The 19,020-nt window shown below is 42.9% G+C and overlaps 1 protein-coding gene across 1 annotated transcript; it reads left to right on the top strand.

Moving 5' to 3' along the window:
- Positions 1–929: 929 nt before the first annotated feature.
- LOC149305081 (metal transporter CNNM4-like) lies at positions 930–13,223 on the top strand. The gene is made up of 7 exons (XM_089479167.1): positions 930–2,292; positions 3,710–3,844; positions 4,529–4,657; positions 6,956–7,125; positions 9,192–9,291; positions 11,471–11,637; positions 13,098–13,223. Exons 1-7 carry the CDS (start codon positions 930–932, stop codon positions 13,221–13,223), a joined length of 2,190 nt encoding a protein of 729 aa, XP_089335293.1.
- Positions 13,224–19,020: the final 5,797 nt, after the last annotated feature.

Raw genomic sequence — 19,020 nt, 5'->3', positions numbered from 1 at the left:
CTGGTGGGAGGTTGTAGTCCAATACATCTGGAGTTCACTGTTGAAGAAGGTTGTTTTAGTTGATCTTAATAAGTGTGTCATGTGTGACTTTTAGTCTGCTGCCACACACTACACTCATCTCTCCATATTTGTGGATTTGATTATTCACGGATTTGATTAATATCTTCTCTCTAGGAATATCTAGGTCCTCCAGTGCAACTCTGTGGTCAACTTTAATTAAAAGTTGCACTGGAAGACCTAGAGATTCCTAGAGAGAATACTCTACTAAGCATTTGTAGCTCCTCCAGTGCAGTTCTATGGTCAGTGTCTGTCGGACGTAGACCACAGAGTTGCACTGGAGGACCTAGAGATTCCTAGAGAGGTGTACTCTCAGGTAAAAACATGGTGTTTTTGTTATTTGCGGGTTTCCCATATTCATGGGGGTCTTTTGCCCTTAAACCTAGCGAATATGGAGGGACAAGTGTATAGAGTCCTGGGATTTGGAGTTCCTTGTGGCACCAATGGCCTCTGACAGAGAAGGCTAAACAGTTCACAAAACTATAGATCCCAGAATTTTGTAGCCTTGGTCCAGGGCAGTTAAAGTGGTGTCAAACTGCATTAATTCTGCAGTGTAGACGCAGCCATAGACAAGTGATCATGTGTGGGGGAAGGTGGACTTTGGCCACGGATCATGAATCTCCTTCAAGAGGACTTGAGAGATGAAGCCGCATAAGGCACCAGGAAAGAATGTGGCATGCAAATGAGGTGGGTGTGTCTATACTGGAGGTGGGTTTATGATATGCGCTATTCTATTCTAGCTCAGAGTCCGGATCGTCTGGTGAAGCAATGGAAGAACTACGGTACAGAAACTGAATAAATAGACTACTCAGTGACACAGCCACAATGAAGAGTTTGGATGGGTGCCTGAGAAGATGGCCAAATTCACATGGATGTTGCTGAGGATCCTCTTGCTTCTGTTCACCTTCTTGCTGCCATCTAATGCTGGGAATGGAGTTCCAAGCCATAATGACACAGTAATTATAGGCATGAGGTTGGAGCACACCTCCAAACCAGGGATTGACGCCTTGAAAGAAGGCATCATCCAAGTCATAGAGGGAAGTAACATCAGACTTCGAATCTACGGCCTGGGTATCCATAAATTCACTTGGCAGATTATATATTTTGCTGAAATGGCTCCGGTGGCTACAGGTTCTCATGGTCTTAATGACAATGCATGCCTCGAAAAGAGCAGTGACTTGCTGGTGCAGCCAAAGAGTGATGATGTCCGGGAAACTTCTGCCGTACTGTCTGTAGTAGTCCAGGATCTGCGCAAGCACATCCACTCCAAGTACTATGTGATGTGCCTCAAGAAAGATCATGGGCAACTAAAGCAGCGGCCTGGGGAACACAATTTGTTCATCCAAGTGGTGGAGGAGAACAAGCTGGAACTCCCAATCTGGCTTCTCATCATTTTAACTATTATTCTCTTGGGACTTTCAGCTATGTTCAGTGGCCTCACCTTGGGCCTGATGTCTCTGGATCTCATGGAGCTGCGTATTGTGCAGAATTGTGGCTCGCCCATGGAGAGAAAATATGCCACCCGTATTGAGCCCATCCGTCGGAAGGGCAACTACCTGCTGTGTTCTTTGCTGCTAGGTAACGTTTTAGTCAATACATCTCTTACCATACTGTTTGACAGTCTCCTCCGTACAGATATTATAGCTATTGCACTCTCGACCATTGGTATTGTCATCTTTGGGGAGATACTTCCCCAAGCTCTCTGCTCTCGCCATGGTCTGGCCATTGGTGCTAAAACTGTCTTCATTACCAAGTGTTTCATGTTGCTGACTTTCCCACTTGCTTACCCCATCAGTAAAATCCTGGACTGTGTGCTAGGCAAAGAAATGGGCACCATATACAACCGAGATAAACTGAGGGAAATGTTGAGGCTGACACAGCCCTACCTTGACTTGTTGAACGAAGAGTTTAATATCATCCAAGGAGCCCTCGAAATGACCACTAAGACAGTAGAATGTGTTATGACCCCATTGCAAGACTGTTTTTTGGTCAGCAGTGATGCCATCTTAGACTTTGACACCATAACAGAGATCATGGAAAGTGGCTATACTCGCATTCCCATCTATGGGAGAGATCGGTCTGATATTGTTGACATGCTCTACGTTAAGGATCTAGCCTTTGTGGACCCTGATGACTGTACCCCACTCAAGACAATCACTAAGTTTTACAACCACCCAATACATTTTGTCTCCCACAACACCACACTGGCTGCTGTGCTTGAAGAGTTCAAAAAAGGTAACAAGGTGCTGGATCTAGTGTCAGGGTCTGTCACTATTCACATGCTAGCACTTGAGAAGAACCAGCTATCAAAGCAGGCACATTTCTGATCTTTAGAACAGGAGAAAAGAAAAAATGATTGATGCTCGTAGAGAGTAAGTGATGGTCCAAGATGGATGTTACACTTTCAAAAGAGGTAGAGATGGGTCAGAGTGTGAAAAAGTTACTCTCCGGAATACTATGCAATGACTGCGTACTACATAGCACTGTAACAACACTGCATAGCGAATTTTGGCATGACCTCCCCAAACCCCACTTACTGGTAACTATTCACTGGGTACAACTGGGATCTGTTCCACAGTCAATCAAGAAGCTGTTTCCAAGCATTCTTATCCGCTCCCATGAGGAATCTCTAGTGTGACAGTCATTAAAAGGACCCCTTTGTAAATCTCCTTCATGCCGGAGATTACTTGCAGAAGGAGGGGTGGGAATTTCAGGTAGCTCTTCTCTGATCAATAGGAACAGACCCCTGTCGATCACAGTGGCTGCTTACCAGTAAGTGAGGTTTAGGGAACCTTCATGGTAGGGACCGTGTGGGGATCCACAAATATATAGCTGTTGCAAATGTATAACTGTAAGTTACCCATTTGCAATTGCCCAGCAGGATTCCGGCCACTATTTTGGACTACCGGGATCGCCCACACAGCGTGGCTACTGCCTGCATTGCTTGTTATGGGAATTAGAGTCAAAACCATAATTATTCCAAGCTTTGTCCTTGATAACCATTGCGGTGGTTGTCAACGCTTATTACATTTTTGTTAAATTTTTGTTAAATTGTTGATGTCCGTTCCTCCGACTTTCACACTTCCTACCTCCAAGTCTAGTCCTGCTTTAAACACACAAGTTAAACAGAAAGGGTGATAAAATTCAGCCTTGCCTGACCCCCTTGCCAATTGGAAGCCATTTCGTTTCTCCGTATTCAGCATAAACGTATCTTTAGAATTAGGTAACTGAATTAAACGAGACATAGTGTTAAAGAGATAACAAATCCTTTATTACTTATTTGGTCAAGTAATTATATTACTCTTGGATTTTGCAGGACTACATTGTGCTTTTTGCTAGTCCTTCAAGGCTGGGGAATTATAAAGTTTAAGTGACAAAAGGACTTACTCTGAAGTTGTTCCAGGGATGGATTGGGTTAAAAGTATTTTGAGGTTAGCAGTCTCAGGGTTGGAACTGGGTGACTTTTGGGGGCTCCTCTGTGGTCAGTTAAGGAAAATCTTTAAAGAATAATAATAATAATAATTTAAAAGGAGTTAGAGATTTATATTTTAAAAAAGAAAGAAAGAAAATAATTTTTATGGGGTTGGTTGGGAGATAACACCATCTGAGGAGACCCTGGGCGCAGGTAATATAACTAAAGTCTATCCCACAGGTAAATCTCACCTGGCCATTGTCCAAAAGGCCACAGATGTGGAGGATGAACATGAAGTGATGGGTGTGGTGACGCTAGAGGATGTCATCGAAGAGATCATCAAGTCAGAAATCCTGGATGAATCAGACATCTATGGTTAGGTTTATCCCGCATATTTTTCCTCCTCCCTAGAAAATAGTAGTGAGAAAGAGAGAGAAAAAGAGAGGAGGAAGGAGGAAGGGAGAGAGAGAGAAGGAGGAAGACAGTGTTGTAGTGGGACAAGGGATTGCAGGATTGAAGAACTGAGATGTTAAGATTGGCAGGGAGAGTGATTTTACTTGCAAACCTCTCTGTAACTGGAATTGAGGGTGTGAGGAAGGAAGGGAAAGGAAGTGATCCCCCCGCCCAACTTCAATATTTTGACCTAAAGCCTGTTGTTAGTCCTGACTACACTAGAACCACTGAATCAATGGGATTTATCTATGTGTTGACTCAGTATGCAAAGGGATCTTGTGGTACCTTTGAGACTAACTGAGCAAAAGATGTTGTAGCATAAGCTTTCGTAGACTAGGATCCAAAACACACTGCAGAAATAATCCAGTTTGAGACCTCCCAGGATTCCCTAGCGCTGAGCCAAGGCAGATAAAGTGGACTCAAACTGGATTAATTTTTCAGCATGTTTTTGGACCTTGGTCTACTTCCTCAGATGCATCTGAGATTCTGTTCTACTTCCTCCCATTATTGTTTATGCACTACACAGTGCCTGCACAAGCAGTTATTTCTAGCATGGCATTGGCAACTATTACAGAATGACCTTTTCTTTGCCTTCCTCCTTTGTAGCTGAGAATCGCAGCAAAAGGAGAACAACCAGTGCAAGGAAGTGGGACTTCTCTGCCTTCAAGGACAATGAAAATGAAGTAAAGATCTCCCCTCAGCTCCTCTTGGCTGCACACCGCTTTCTCTCCACAGGTATGAGCCCTCTGGTCATAAAGGGTTACCTGGCATGAGCAAGGCTACCATTGTACCAGATGACTTCTTGCAGGGCAGCTACTGTCAGCTGGTGGCACCATGAGTGGTTACATAGATGAAGCCAAAAATTATGCCTGAATCAGAGCTGGGGGATTTTGGGAGCTGTAGTTCAAAAAAGTAATTTTTCCATGGTCTGGTTTGAGTGGCACAGCAAGATAGTTTTGGAACTTAGATAGGGACAGGGGAAAGATTTGGACTCTTCTTCATCAAGCTTTGGCAAAAGGTTTCCCAATAGAAGGAGCTCACCTGCATTTCCTTCTGACTGACTCTTTGGCCCAAATTCTGTTAGTGTCTTATGCATCTAACCGGTCCCCTGTGGAAGCAGTTGGACATTTTTGTCCAATGCAAAGGGTCCATATATTCATCTTAAGGTTGCAGAAGCAGAGTTGCACCTGTGGTGCATGCATATGGGCCACATTGCACATGGGGTTGTTCATTCACTTGCAAATGTGCTGTCTTGAGACTTGAGCATACCAGGCTTGAAAAGTTGAATTAGTACAGGATAGTAGCATCTGTGGCTGTTCCTTATCACATGACACTGTGTCTGTCCAGTAGCTGGCCTATAATCCATTGTCCTAAACACAGTCTGGGCAACCAACCAATGGCTGAATGCTGCGCAGCTGATAACTAGCAACTAAATGAACAAAGCCAGTCACAAAATAGCTTACAATTTAGCAGTTTCTTTACTTTAGTAAATATACGCCTTAAGTCCCAAACAGAGTTCAGCAATGTTCAAGTCAGATAAATGGCATCCGGAGTCAACAAGCACAGTCCAGGTCAGATACGTGGCATCCAGATTAAAAAAAAAACACAGTCTAGGTCAAGCGCAGAGTTCAGGAACATGATGGGGATCCAAGTAGGTCAGATCATCTCTGTCAACTTCTGGAAGGCAGAGTTGGGAATTTATAAATCAGAAGTTCAATGTAGCTGCTACTCAATTAATTGCTGCCTCCTATAAATCCTCTGAGACCTCCACAAGCTCTCTCTTTGTTATCTCCGCTCAGTGAAAGTAGGTATGGGTAAGTTGTATTCTATATCTGAATGGGCAGGACTCTCTGCCAATGCTGGTACTGCATTCTGGTCTGAGACATGTGGCTCTGGAACCCCCTCCTGCTTTGGTTCAGCAGCATATCCCACTGGTCCACTGCTTCAGTCTTTGAGTCAGAATCCATTTCCGTGTCCTGGAAGTAGGGCATGACATCCATCTGCTGCCAGAATGTTCCTTTTCATTGATAGGTAAAACCCGTCAATGCCTCACAATCTCACAGCTTTTCTACTATTGAGACAGTGTGCTAAGTTCCTTCCAAGCCAGTTCCAATATGCAGCGATGTGCTGCAAGTGGGAATGATTATGCTCCTCTTTCCTCTTCCTACCTCGCCCCCCCCCCCCCCGCTATTTCCAAATGGGCTGTTTTTTCATTTTTTGTAGGTTTTTCAGGCTATGTGGCTATGTTCTGAAAGTGGGACTACCATGCCACCAGCCTCTGAAGATGCCAGCCACAGATGCAGGTGAAACATCAGGAATAAATTCTTTCAGAACATGGCCATATAGCCCCAAAACCCCACAAAATACTATGGATGCCGGCCATGAAAGCCTTCAACTTCACATGGTTTTTTTTATTCATTTCTTTTTTCTGTTTCTTTTCTTTTACCTAACAGATTGGCATGATGGTGCAATTGCACTAAAAATAAATGAAAATAAACACCAATCGAAAGACATGCTGGGAAGGGGTTAGGGCAGTGATGGCGAACCTATGGCATGCGTGCCAGAGGTGGCACTCAGAGCCCTCTCTGTGGGCACATGTGCCATCGCCCCAGCATAGAGTTTGCCACAGTTTGTTACTAGAAAGCCAGAGGGACATGGCACTTTTCAATAAATAAGTGGCTTTTGGGTTGCAGTTTGGGCACTCGGCCTCTAAAAGGTTCACCATCACTGGGTTAGGGGAGGGTGCCAGGGCTGTGGACACTGGCGTGAGGAAGGCAGAGGCTGGGATAGAAGCAGCATTATCACACTTTTGAAGAATTGTGCAATAATGATTGTCCCCAACCTGGTGAATTTGCATGCACTAGACTAACGGGATTATGGTGCCTTATGAGCCTGGTGTGATATAGTCTTTGGTTCAATTCATTGGTGCAACACAATGAGTACATAACTCTGGCTGTGGAGTTTTATGCTAAGGCAGTCCCTTGATGTATAATTTCGGTCCCTCGACTCCTGTGTCGTCTTGTCATTATGCAGAGGTACCACCGTTTTACCCAAAAGCCCTCCCTGAGAAGTATCTGCTGCGTCTCCTTAAACACCCCGATGTCATCTGTGAGCTGAAGTTTGACGAAGAGGACAAATATGCTCTCCACCATTATTTATACCAAAGAAATAAGCCAGCCGATTACTTCATCATCATCTTGCAGGTATTGTATTGGTTCTCTTTATCCCTTGCCTTCTGCCAGTCAGCAAACAAAATGCCAATTACACATGTCTTCCCTGTGTCTAAGGATGGAGAAGAGCGTTTAAATGTGAGAAAATTTTGCATTCGTCTGCAGTTATCCCTTGAAATTCACACCTTTAAATATGTTTTTGAATTCAAACAACCCTGCAAAAATACATATGTAGGTTGTGAAGTCATTACACACACACACACAAGGCTCCTTTCCAAGCAAGCATTCTCTGAAGATGCCAGCCACAGATGCTGGTGAAACGTCAGGAATAAACTCTTCTAGAACATGGCCACATAGCCCGAAAAACCTACAAAAAACATATGTAGGTTGTTTTTTGTGGGTTTTTCAGGCTATGTGGCCATGTTCTAGAAGAGTTTATTCCTGACTTTTCGCCAGCATCTGTGGCTGCCATCTTCAGAGAAATGTGTATGTTATCTGTAAGTTATCTCCCAATCTGACACTCTGATCATTACCCCACACTGGCCCTCACCTGAATCTGAATCAGAAATAGGAACAATAATTGTCCACAGTAAATTTCCTATCCACGCGGCAAGAGTCAACCAGTTTGATCCATCTGTTACTGAGCAGCGCTTAAGACCCTAACATGATTGGACTGAACTGATATTCTGCTTTCTTTCATAAGAGTGCTCAGAGATTTACATCAGGGGTGGGCAAAGTATGGCCCTCCAGATGTTGTTGGACTGCAAGTCCCAGCAGCCCTAGCCAGCATAACCAACAGTGTAGAATGCTGGAGGTTGCAGTCCAACAAAACCTGGAGGGCTGCACTTTGCCTACTGTTGGTCTACATATAAACATAGTAGAAATCACTAAAGACAAACATCTAACATCACAGATTACAAATACAGGTTGAGTCTCCTTTATCCAAAATGCTGGGAATCGGAAGTATTTTGGACTTCAGATTTTTTATATTTTATATGAATGAAACTACGTGTGAAAGGGATCTAGGAGTCCAAGTAGACCACAAGTTGAACATGAGTCAACAGTGTGATGCGGCAGCTAAAAAGGCCAATGCAATTTTAGGCTGCATCAGTAAAAGTATAGTGTCTAGATCAAGAGAAGTAATAGTGCCACTGTATTCTGCTTTGGTCAGGCCCCACCTAGAATACTGTGTCCAGTTCTGGGCGCCACAATTCAAAAAGGACATTGAGAAACTGGAGCGTGTCCAAAGGAGGGCGACAAAAATGGTGAAGGGTCTGGAAACCATGCCCTATGAGGAACGACTTAGGGAGCTGGGGATGTTTAGCCTGGAGAAAAGAAGGTTAAGAGGTGATATGATAGCCCTGTTTAAATATTTGAAAGGATGTCATATTGAGGAGGGAGCAAGCTTGTTTTCTTCTGCTCCAGAGAACAGGACCCGGAACAATGGATGCAAACTACAGGAAAAGATTCCACCTCAACATTAGGAAGAACTTCCTGACAGTAAGGGCTGTTCGACAGTGGAATGCACTTCCTCGGAAGGTGATAGAGTCTCCTTCCTTGGAGGTCTTTAAACAGAGGCTGGATGGCCATCTGTCAGGGATGCTTTGATTTGGATTTCCTGCATGGCAGGGGGTTGGACTGGATGGCCCTAGTGGTCTCTTCCAACTCTATGATTCTATGATTTTGGAATACCTGGATTTCCATATATGTACATAAGGAAATATCTTGGAGATGGGACTCAAACCTAAGCACAAACTTCATTTATGTTTGAAATGCCCTGCATACAGATAGCCTGAAGGTAATTTTATACAATGTTTTCAATACTTTTGTGCATGAAACAAAGTTTGTGTACACTGAACCATTGGAAAGCAAAGCGTCACTGTCTCAGCCACCCATGTGGACAATTTTGAATTTTGGAATATTTCAGAATTCCGGATAAGGAAGATGAAACCTGTATCTAAAGTATCAAACTGCTAGTGAATAAATAAGGATTTATTAATACTTTATTGATGCATTTAATGATAAGAGTATCTATAATTTATTGAATTATCTAAAATGAATGCATTTTAATGCATTTACACATTGCAACTCTGTTACAGGGGAAAGTGGAGATAGTAGCATGCAAGGAAAATATGAAGTTTGAAAATGGACCGTTCTCCTATTACGGAGTCCTGGCCTTGGATCCCTCTGTCCCCGGAGGTAATCTGCAACCCTTTTCCCTTTGTACCCATGTGAGAACCAACTCCATAGCGAAGAAAGCATGTGGCCCTGTTGTCATTGTAGATAGAGGCAGAAAATGTGCTTTCCTTGTTCAGGTAAAGTTAGGGAAATACTGAGAGTGATCCCAAGGTCAGGAATACTAAAAGAGGTCATGATGGATGGGAGCTTCTTTAAAGAGAAATATTAAAGGCACAATTTCAGACACTTCCAATGAGGAGGAAAAACAGGAGGTGTCTAAAGAAACCAGGATGGATGTCTAAAGAACTTTCAGCTGAGCTAATATTTAAAAGGGATCTGTGTAAGAAAGGGGGAAAGGAACCTCAGGGGACCCCATGATAAAGTCGCTTTAGGGTCGCCATAAGTTGGAAGGCACACAACAACAACAAGAGGTTGTAGACATGGACAGGAGACCCATGTATGTGGCCCATGAGCCTATATGGCCCACACTTGGTAAAGAAAATTATTCCTATGGAACAACAATGGCAATTATTTCACAATGTTTAGGTTTTAATTAATTTGAATGATCTCTTAGACCCGCTCCCAATTGATCTTCTTTCTTATATCTCCTACAAGTCAATGGAACAATTTAAACTGATGATTAGGCAAAGTGACAACCTCTCCTATAGTCTACATGGAAACTGAAAAGGAACTAAAGAAATACACTATTGTTTTTTGTGGGTTTTTCAGGCTAAGTGGCCAGAATTCTCTGAAGATCCCAGCCACAGATGCTGGCAAAACGTCAGAAACAAACTCTTCTAGAACATGGCCACATAGCCCGAAAAACTGACAAAAAACTATGGATGCCAGCCATGAAAGCCTTCGACTTCACAAATACACTGTTGTTAAATGGCTGCTTATTGCCAAGAGAATGTAGATAAAACCAAGGAGAGGAAAAGCAGATCTGGTAGCGATTGCACTCAAAAGCAATAGAAAGGAGAGGGGATCCCCATTCTAAAGAGAAATGTGCAAGTTACTTATTCCTGTGACTCTTTTTGAAGCTCATCAGCGCATTGTCACATTAGATGCCATTTTGATGCCATCTAGTGGTTTTAATTGGAGACAGAGCACAAATAATCCAGAATTTCCATAGAATGTTTCCTAGGACTTTATCAGACAAGGGAAAATGGAAGTGTAGTCCAATGGCAATCCGAACGCAATCATGTGGTTAACATTATTGCATGATAGACTACCACACACAAATTTGGGCAATGGCATACTATTTTCGGGCAATGGGAAGCCAGTTCGAACGCAATTCGCATTCACGTAAATTCTCTGAACTAGCGTGAATGCGTTCTGGCCCCACTTTCTTTTCATTCAAAATTAAGAGAAATTCTTCACATGTGATAAAGTTCCTTGTAACTGAAGATGGATTGAGCCAAAAATTTAGGATGCATCTACACTGTAGAAATAATGCAGTTTGAACCACTTTAACTGCCATAGATCCATCCTTGTAAAGCTACAAGTCCTAGGATTCCCTAGGATGGAATACAGCACTTAAAGTGGCACTTAATCGGTAATGGTAAGATAAAAATCGCACACTGAAGCAGTCTCAGAACCCCTCTCGTCTCCTGTTTGTATTTATGCCTTTCCATATTCCCTCTTTTCCTCTTTCTCTTTATGAAAAGCCACCTTGGAAATGGGAAAAAGGTGACTTTTAATGGAGAAATGCTGGGAAGGGAAAAGGGTTAAGCATTGCTCACTAGGCTTTCTTCCATTTCCAATTGCGTTGCCTTGGCCTTTATCTGAACACTAGAAAGGAAGCATTAGAAGAGGCTTGCATCACCAATGGTGAGGGATGATGGGAGTCAAATTTGGAGAGCCACAGGTTCACCATCACCAGGTTCATGATTGTTGTGGTGAATTACTTTTCAGTAGGTTACAATTAAAAATGATTTTCAGCACGATAGTACAGGCTGATCTGTGGAACAGAAGAAGGTTCTGAGAATCAACAACTCTTTCCATCAAAGGTGGAGGGTATGGTTTGGGAACATGTGGCTCTCCAGATATTGTTGGCATCTGAAGAAGTATGACATGTTACATAGCGTAGAAGATACCAAAAGTAAAGGAAGATGGAGCAAAGGTGGATGGGCAGCGGGAAGAAAGAAGGAAGGGATGAGGTATCTGTTCCCACCTTATTGTCTCTTATGCCCAGTTGTAGATGCTGGCCCTGCGGGACGCCTAGGCACTGTAAATCGTATCAACCAGGACCCTGCGTTGACTACCTTCAGCACTACTGGCAGTTCCATCCAAATTTTCCCAAGCAGCGGCCTGCAGTATATGGCAGACTTCACTGTCCGTGCCATCACTGACCTCCTGTACATCAGGGTGAGACTTATACAGGTTTGATTCTGAGAGAAGAGGAAGGCAATCATGCCTCAGTAGATGAATGACTGTGTATTAACCTGGTTGCTTAGGCAGAGGGGGGAACAGTCAATAACTACTGGGAGAAGATAGCTAGACTCATTATGCAAAGGGATCTTGTAGCACCTTTGAGACTAACCGTGTGAAAGAAGACATTCAGAGGTAGCCACATTGGCCATATAGCATATCCAATAACTTTAAATATCCACCAAACAGTAACACCTTTATTGGACCAAGCCAAATGTACAGTATACATGCTGCAAGCTTTCGAAGCTCCACTGGCTTCTTCGTCAGGCAAGGTGTTAAAAACCATATGGGGGGGGGATGATGATGTTAGTGATAGGCCTGCATTTTTCTGTTTTTGTTCTCAGTTCAGATGGTATGGAGGGTTATTTCTTGCAGGCTGGCACCTCCTCCTTCTGGCCATGTGGTTACTGGGAGATTCTCAAAATCCCACAAAATTTAACATCCATGTGCAACGCAAAAGGAGACTTCCTTTGCAATCCTGTATGTCTCCATCCTTTGTGAGGCCACAGGACCCTTTGCTACCTAAAGTTTTACTGATGCAAAAGCATGAAGACTTCTTGAAAAATTCAGTGTCCTCTGCCTAACAAAGGGGCCTGTGGCTTCACAAAAGATGGAGACCTACTGGATTGCAAACTTCGGGCCCAAACAGACAGGCCAAAATAAAGTTGCTTTGGGTCACTTTGGAGGTAGGCTGTTTAAATGATGCATGTGTCCTAAGAATCCGGAAGCTGTGCCAAAGCCGCGCTCCAGTTCTAAACTGTGTCATTTAAACAGCATACCTCCAAAGTGACCCGAAGCAGCTTTATTTTGGCCTGTCTGTTTGAGCTCGAAGTTTACAATCCAGTGTGGAGTGAGCAGATTCAGTGCAGTGAGAGGATCCTGGAGAATAAATTACCCCTTGCTCCACTTAGACAGTTTGAGAGTGAAAATAAATTCCTCACCCACATTGTTACTCTCTGTCAACTTGAAATGTACACGAATGTGCCTTGGAGCAATGATTCTCAGCCTTTGGCCTTCCAGATGCTTTGGATGTCAGCTCCCAGAAACACTGACCATTGGAAATTGAAACCCTCAAATCTGAAGGACCAAAGGATGAGAAGAACTGGTACAAGTTGAGTTAGTCAGTCATTATTGCTGAGTTGAGTCCAAGTCAAGTCATTGAAATGACTTGTGTCTGGCTTGAGTTTGAATCAGTTGACTCAAGCCTACGTCACTGATTCTTCCTCGTATTACCTAGGTTGCCCATATGTGTAAAATTCCCAAAGAATTTGCAATGCGTTCACATGATGCTGGTGATTAGAGCGAAAAAAAGATGGTGATTTTTAAAAAAGGAAAAGAAAAAAAACCCTTTCACAGTGGTCATATATTTCTGAACATCTTCTTTCTCACTAACACAGATCACACGGAATCAGTACCAGAACTGTGTGAAAGCCTCATTGTTGGAGAGCAACATTGCAGCTATTGATACCCAACATGCAGAAACCAGCTCTGTTCATAAGAAACCTGCCCCAAAATCATCTTAGACCTTGCCTATGAAGCAAGATGAAGAATGGTATTCTGTGTCAAAATGAGGATGGTGGCATGGATCGGATATCATGTGGACCTGATTCCAAAGGGAAAAAACCCTGCTAGTTCTGTCAGTGTGAGCTTTCCAGTTCCAGCTGTGTCCCCTTCCTCCCTTTCTGCATTGCGCTGTTCCAATGAAATTATGTGGCTTCCTCGGTATAGAATGAGATTTGTACTTTTGAACTGGATAATAGAATACACATTTACCTTACTTCTTTCAGTCCTTTGCATTTGTGGCCCTGCATGAGAAATTAATGTTTCTGTTCAAGAAAGAGAACTGCAAGCAAGGATCCTGGCAGATCTGAATTCCAAACCTTTTTTTAATATCAGGGATCATGCCAAATTTGGGTTTTTTTAATCTAAGAAAATATGATGATAATGTAGAGTTCTTCCAAAATTGTGGGATAATGTACCAGAATGGACACATAGTCCCCAAGATGTATTGTTTTAACTAGGGTTTGAATCCTTGGGCAAGTCCAAATCTTTCAGCCTCAGAGAAAAGCAAGGGCAAACACATGCTGAACAAATCTTGCTAAGAAAACCACATGATACGTTCACCTCAGGGTTGCCATAAATCGGAAACAACTTGAAGGCACACAACCACCACCAAACATTTAGTCAATAGTAAATATTTCTATATGTATAAATCTATACACATAAATTAGCATGTAATGTTTTTGTGCAGATCTCTGTTCTCTCATGCGCTCTTTTTGGTGATGCATTTCCTCTTTTCAAAAGTGTGGCAGCCTACAAGAGGGCAAGTCTTGGTTTTGGAAAGAAGGACCTTAAAAAGTGGGGTAGGGAGAAAGAAAGAAGGCTATATGATGTATCAAATCTGAGGCCACTGAGCCATCCAGAGTTACTGACTCAGGATGTTCTATGGGATGGTGATTCTAGGAAGCAAAATGGTTTTGCCAATCCTGCCTTTCCTTGCTGAATTGGCAGTGACTCTGCTCTTTGCAAAAGCTGTTTCATCATGACAGTTACAGCTGATGATGCTGACCTTCCCATTGCAGTAGGTGGGAATCTAGCTTCATCCACCTTTAGTTTCTGAATCAGAGAAGGTGGCTCAGTTCAGTATTAACTTATCCAGAATCCTGGACTTGATTCAAACACCTTACCGAAACCCGGGGGGGGGGGGGGGAGGGGATTAGGAAAGCAGGGTGAGTAGGAATGTGTTGCATTGATATTACAGTCAGCCCTCTATATCCATGGATTCTTTATCCAAGGATTCAACCATCCATGGCTTGGGGGAATATATTGTTAACTGCCCTTGAGTCAATCTTGACCCATGGCGACCCAATGGATGAGATATCTCCAAGACCCCTGTCTACCACTGCTCTACTTAATTCCTGCAAGCCCATACCTGTGTTCTCTTTAATAGAGTCCATCCAACTAGCATGCGGCCTTCCTCTCTTTCTGCTTCCCTCCTCCTTTCCTAGCATTATTGTTTTTCCCCACAATGATTCATGTTTCGTCATCTTGGCTTCCAGAGAGATTTCCAGCTTGATCTGCTCTAGGACCCATTTGTTTGTCCACAGGATCCTCAACACTCATCTCCAGCACTACATCTCAAATGCATTGATTTTCTTCCTGTCTTGTTTCTCATATATTATGTAAATAAACTATAATCTATCAATCTATAGATATCTATATCTACCTGTCTCTACTTATGCCCATCCTAGATAATTATTTCAATTGTACAAATACTTGATTTAATCTTGCAAGGCAGTTTGTATGCTTTGAAGCCATTGTTTCCAAATCCAATGACACAGGTCTTGGGAAGGTAAAATAGGACAACTTAGGCAGCATCTTTCATCATCATCACAGGGTTAACTTTGGCCCAAGGGCTTCCTGTCAGTGATTTCTTCTGTCCAAAGCTTTGCCTTGATGTGTCAAGAGATTATGCTGAGATCAACCATTTTTCCCAAAGGCATATTCCAGGATCGTGACCTGTGGTGAACAATGTGCAACTCCAGAAGAGAACAGACACATAAACAACCACATTTTAAAAAAAAGTACCTTCGTGTCAATCTTGAGAAATAAGGCCATATTCTTGAACGCATCTGGGGTGAGGGGAAAAGTTAACATAATTTGTTTAACCCAGATGCGGCCTAGGTCTTGCTTTGAAGGACTGCCAGCTTCCCTAGGGACAGTGGGTAGTTCCATCAGATAAGACCACAACACAATTCTCGGCTTGAAGAGGTGTGTCTTTTAAAGCTGTGTTGGACTGACCTGTTTTTATCAAAGTAGGTGGCTATAGCTTAAAGCAGAGATGGAAGATTACTGGTCCTTTGCATGATGCTGGACTATAATTCCCGATGGGATTTGCAATCCAACAACATATGGAGGACCCCAGACATGAGTAGGACATGAGTAAGATATCACATGGATCAATGTTTACTGGCTACAGTAAGACTATAGAGTAAGTCAACCTGCTCAGATTTAGTCATTTGACAGATCCTATGAATTCCTAATCTTGGTTTTGTAAAGTCAAACTAAAATACTGCAACAGAAACCCAGTGATGGCTGGTGGAGTCACTCTTGGGGTACAGATTTTGCTCTTATGTGCCTTCAAATCCTTCCCGACTTATGGCAACCCAAAGGTGAACCTATCATGGAGTTTTCTGAGGCTGAGAGTGTGTGACTTGCCCAAGATCACCCAGTGAATTTCCATGGCTGAGCGGGAAATCGATCCTTGGTCTCCAGAGTCCTAGTCCTATGCTGAAACCACTATGCCACGCAGGTAAGCCTACTCTGTAGAAATAACACAGTTGGGCACCTCTTTAATTGCCACGGCTCCATCCTACAGAACTGTAGTTTTTTTGAAGCATCCTCATTCTCTGGCAGAGGCGGTTGTAGACCTTGTAAAATTACAAACCCCAGGATTCCATAGGGCGGCTCTACAGCACTTATAGTAATGTCAAACTACATTATTTCTACAGTGCAGATAAAGCCATACACAAGCAATCGTGTGTTTGGGTAATGAACTTGGATGGGATCATGGATCTCCTTTTGGAGGACTTTAGGAGATATCCAGTGTGTCGACAGTATTTTGGGGATAGATTCAACAACTTGGTGGTCCATAGAAGGCTTCCCACCGCACTGACATGGAAGCTGATAGGGTAGAAGCCTCTAGCACCCAGATGACTGGAGCCCTGAGATCATTACAACAGGCAAAAACAACTGAATTCTGATCCACTTGCATGTACCAGAGTCAGACCTTGCTTACTATGACACTGACCTAAACAGTTTCTTATCAGGAAGACAACATCAGAGTGTACAGGTGTGTCTTGAAAATCTGGGTCAAAGTGGCTTGTTATTATTAAAATACATTTACAACTGATCTAAGGCAGAGGCTTGTGTTTACCAGTAGTTCTGGACTTGCATTTCACATCCAACTGGTTTGGTCTCATTTAGGCTACCATCAAAAGCAAGGGTGGGCAATTTGTGGCCTGCCAGACATTGCTGGTCTGAAATTCCCATAAGCACTTAACATTGGCTATGTTAGCTAGGTGTGGTGGGACATCCGAGGTAGAGACTCTTAATAATACTGGAACATTATTATTGTTTGTTTGATGGGTCAGGGCATTGGTCCACATACCTCAGCATGTATCTCCAGATGTCTTGGGCTACTACTCCCGTCAGCCCCAGGCAACATAGTCAATGTTGAGGAAAGCTAGGAACAATAATATCTGGTGGGTACAATGTTGAGGGAGTGATGAACTGACTAGTAGTGGTTCTCCACTGTTTAAGACAAAAGCCTTTCCAAGCCCTGCATGGAGATACCAAGGATTGGACCTGGGACATTTGCATGCAAAATATCTATTTTTCACCATTTATCTCAATCAATAGGGTTCTCTTTGAGCCAGTGATGGATGATGACTCCATCATCCATGGTCTCCATCATGGATATTGGGAATGGCCATGTTGGTTGGTAACAAATGGAAATTTGGTCCAACACATGTAGAACAAAATTTGTTAGAGAAAGCTGGGTTGTGCAATAATCTGTCTTGCCAAAATGAAACCCACTTCTGAGCTCTCTTTTCTGATGCCACTACCAGCATAGCCCACACGAGGGCATCTTTGTCTTCTCTAAGGCAAAGAATTATACTCTGTCAATGGGTGGTGATCCAGATACCCATTCTGTCACACACAGGGTGTAGCCACATTGCAGAATTAAAACAGTTTGACATCACTTTAATGGCCATGACTTTATCTGTGAAATCCTGGGATTTGTATTTTGATCTTTCAGAGAGCTCTGGTGCCTCACCAAACTACAAATCCCAGGATTTCACAGATAGAGTCATGGAAGTTAAAGTGGTGTCAAATTGTTTTTAATTCTGCAGTGTGGCTACACCTTCAGAGACCTTAAAATAAAAATATTAGCCTACCATAAAGCAATGCTCCTCTCTTGTGAGAACATTTTTATTTGTTATTCACATTTTATGTCTTCATTTATCAGTTCTAAATTGATTGGGGATTGCTTCCCTTTTTGGTTTTGGTTCATCACAAAGATGTTAACAGCTGGTGAAAGCAGTTCTGGGAATCTGGTCTGGTTCCTCTTTTAGGAAGCCCTTTTAACAATTTCATTGGTGCAAGGTCTAAAGGGAGGGAAATGCATGCCTTCAATACCATTGTAACACTTTTGTAAAAAAACACACACACATCTGTATGGTTTGTCACTTATGCTTTACTAAAAGAAAAGAAAGGGACAACACGCATCACCAAAAATTAGGCATGACACAGATTTACTTGAAACTTACAATACAGATAGATGAAAATATGGAAATATGGAAAATATGGAAATAAAGACTATTATTTAAATAGTAATAAAGTATATCTCCTTGCAGTGGACAACATTGTGAGCAGGTGACCTGCACATTTACTGCTCCATCTGCCCTCTGGGTGCTAATAGTTGATGGGCAATTGCAAGTCCCTGACTAAAAACTTTCTTATGGCTATCTTTGGCCTGTTACAGACAGGCCAAAATAAAGCTGCTTCGAGTCACTTTGGAGATATGGTATTTCAATGATGCATGCGTCCTAAGAGTCCAAAAGCCACACCAAAGCTGCACTCCAGTCCTTAGAACTGGCGCGTGGCTTTGGCGCGGCTTTTGGACTCTTGGGACGCATGCATCATTGAAATACCATACCTCCAAAGTGACTTGAAGCAGCTTTATTTTGGCCTGTCTGTAACAGGCCATTGAACCAGATTTGGACTGAAAAGCTCATCAAACAGGACAGGGAAGGGGAAAGTGTGGTTCTCCTGAGGTTGCCAGGGTGCTGTGCAGGTGGAAATGGACTTCCAAGGTTCCCTGGGGGGCTAATACAGCCTCATATCCTCCTACAGTTGTTAAGCCCCACTATACAATGGGCCCTCCACATCCATTGGGGTTTGGTTCCAGGACGCTGCATAGATACCAACAAAAGTAGATGCTGAAGTCCCTTATTTAAAATGGCTTAGGGCAGCAGTGGAGGTGGTGGCAAACCCTGACCATTTGCATCCTTTGAACTCCCATGCCACTCTCTTTCACCTTGCAGATGAATGAGGAGAGCCCTGCAGCCACTGTCTCAAAGGCACAAATGGGCAGATGATGGGTTTCTGGAAGTTGAAGGAGCCTGAAGAATGTCTACCACAGCCTCCACTGCTACTGGGCAATATATATATATATATATATATATATATATATATATATATATATATGAATTGCTTTCTTCTCTCTTCCTATGTAAGGGCACTCACTTCATTAGA

Source organism: Sceloporus occidentalis, unplaced genomic scaffold (assembly GCF_023333645.1).
Source record: "Sceloporus occidentalis isolate IW3139 unplaced genomic scaffold, rSceOcc1.0.p SCAF_13, whole genome shotgun sequence".
NCBI classification, from domain to species: domain Eukaryota; kingdom Metazoa; phylum Chordata; class Lepidosauria; order Squamata; family Phrynosomatidae; genus Sceloporus; species Sceloporus occidentalis.
Note: the sequence above shows the minus strand (reverse complement) of the source record. Positions and strands in the feature narration are given on the sequence as shown.

What these genes read in the sequence shown, in the direction of transcription:
- LOC149305081 (XM_089479167.1), top strand. Translation starts at nt 930, where the DNA reads ATGTTGCTGAGGATCCTCTTGCTTCTGTTCACCTTCTTGCTGCCATCT. An exon ending in ACACCGCTTTCTCTCCACAG is followed by an intron (nt 4,658 to 6,955) that starts GTATGAGCCCTC and finishes GTCATTATGCAG; the next exon opens with AGGTACCACCGTTTTACCCA. An exon ending in CTGACCTCCTGTACATCAGG is followed by an intron (nt 11,638 to 13,097) that starts GTGAGACTTATA and finishes TCACTAACACAG; the next exon opens with ATCACACGGAATCAGTACCA.